General features: G+C 36.9%; 1 protein-coding gene across 1 annotated transcript in view; it reads right to left on the bottom strand.

Annotated features, from left to right (window-relative positions):
* The window catches only part of Cped1 (cadherin like and PC-esterase domain containing 1), a 285,451-nt gene that overhangs the window by 135,709 nt on the left and 147,638 nt on the right, over window positions 1–2,104 (bottom strand). Inside the window, exon 8 of the mRNA XM_005363770.3 lies at window positions 1,033–1,105. Within this exon, the coding sequence (XP_005363827.1) occupies window positions 1,033–1,105 (73 nt within the window). The remainder of the gene's footprint in view (window positions 1–1,032; window positions 1,106–2,104) is intronic.

The raw sequence follows: 2,104 nt of genomic DNA, 5'->3' as shown, positions 1-2,104 counted from the left end.
CCTGTTTTATCTTCTATTTTATTTTATTTTATTTTTTAAATATTTATTTATTATGTATACAATTTTCTGTCTGTGTGTATGCCTGAAGGCCAGAAGAGGGCGCCAGACCTCTTTACTGATGGTTGTGAGCCACCATGTGGTTGCTGGGAATTGAACTCGGGTCCTTTGGAAGAGCAGGCAATGCTCTTAACCACTGAGCCATCTCTCCAGCCCCTAGACAGCTTTTTTATAAACTAACTGAACCAATATTTTTGTCTTCTTACCACTGAAGAATGTTATAGAAGAAAAAAATATGCTGAGGAAGGTGACCTAAAAGAGTTTGACCTCAAAACAAACTAAAAATCACCCACATTTATACATACAGCTATCGGAAAATATTTCAAAAATTCACATGAATTTTTATTCTTTTAAATTAAAATTGAAAAATAACTTATTCGTTTGTATTACTAGGGATGGAACTTAAGACCTAGTACATTCCAGGCAAGAATTCTGCCTCTGCTCAGTCTCTCTAGTTCCTATGCCTTTTTAAAATGAAAATGAAGACCAATTTAAAAAAAAAATGACAGTGCTATCTCTTCATGATGCCATGCAAGCACCCTGGGTTATCTTCTGTTTGCTATTATCGATATGTCTTACTTTTCCCCATGAAAATTTAATGCCATCTTTGTTCATGAATTCAGGGGAACTATAGAAAACGTCATGTTTCACCTACCATGTCCACATGGTGGTTAGCATTCCCAGGTTCCCCCTCGCTAGGGCTCATGGGCATGAGTCTATAAGGACTGCAATGGAAGCTGTTTTAATCAGCTGGTAACTGTAGATGAAACCCATTGTCAGTATGCATGTATGGGCTTTCCTCAAATGCACTGGCTCTATAAAATGTCTGCAGTAGCTCAGAAAGTACAGAAAGTAAAGCTGTATTGGAGAAGAGGAAATTGAAAGGATCCTCCAAAAGGGATTTTTCCTGTGTTTTGGTTCTCCAAACCCCCTACCCCCCACAACACACACACACACTGTATCCTGCATACTCACCTGGAGCACTACAGGATATCCAACATCTCCATAACCAATATCAAAAGTTAAAAGCTGAAAACACTGTCTACATCTGGAAGGAAAAACACAAGGTAACAGGACAACATATTTTCCATATTTTTTTCTAGACTTAATCCGCTTTCTGTTATTACATTGTTTATAATCAATACCATTAAATTTCATAATTTAAAAGGCCAATGACGTGGATAATAGAAAAACTACATGGAATGGATTGTTGGACTTGAGTCTCTTTTGTTCACTAGAAAAAGTGCAAATAAGCCTCCATTCTTTCTCCATGACACACTATCATAATTAAAGCTGTTATTCCGTGAGAACCTTCCTATGGGGAGAAGTTTCCAGGTCCTCCATGTTTAACACTGATGAATTCAGAAAGTGCAAGAAGGAGCGCAATACATTAGTGCAGTGCACCGAGCACCTCTCCCTTTCCAGCAAACTAGACTTTTCCCTAGAGCAAAGGCCACGAGCTATTGTTGGAGAAGCAGAGCTATGAGATTAGAGCTGATTGAATTTTGTTAAAAAGTTTTTGTTTCTTTCTCAAGATTTTGAAGTCGTTGGGATAGGATAGTTGAGAGCTAATATATTATGTACAGGGAAAGTTATACCTAGTCAATACTTAGTATATTTGATGGAAATACTTGAAAGGAGTTACAAATTCAAAATTAATTTTAGGATCCAGGAATAGGCTTGTAGTCCCAGCCCTTAAGAAGTAGAGGCAGAAAGATTACAAGTTTCAGGCTAGTCTAGACTGTAAACTAAGATTGCTGAAAAGATAATGGTAATAATAAAAAACGTTTAAAGCCTTGTGTTTTATTTCTTGTCACACCATTTGGATACAAACAAATGGCATGTAACAAACTCTGAAGTTATAAATCTATAAATTAGGCCATTCATGTTTAGGAAATCAGATTATGATATACTGACATACACTTTCCCAAGTTCTATTTACTTTCCGTAACTAAGGCTTTTCACGAATATATTTAAGAACCTCTAGCTCTCTCATCTCTCATCTCTCTCTCTCTCTCTCTCTCTCTCTCTCTCTCTCTCTCTCTCT

The sequence above is a fragment of the Microtus ochrogaster genome, linkage group LG10 (genome assembly GCF_000317375.1).
Source record: "Microtus ochrogaster isolate Prairie Vole_2 linkage group LG10, MicOch1.0, whole genome shotgun sequence".
NCBI lineage: Eukaryota > Metazoa > Chordata > Mammalia > Rodentia > Cricetidae > Microtus > Microtus ochrogaster.
Note: the sequence above shows the minus strand (reverse complement) of the source record. Positions and strands in the feature narration are given on the sequence as shown.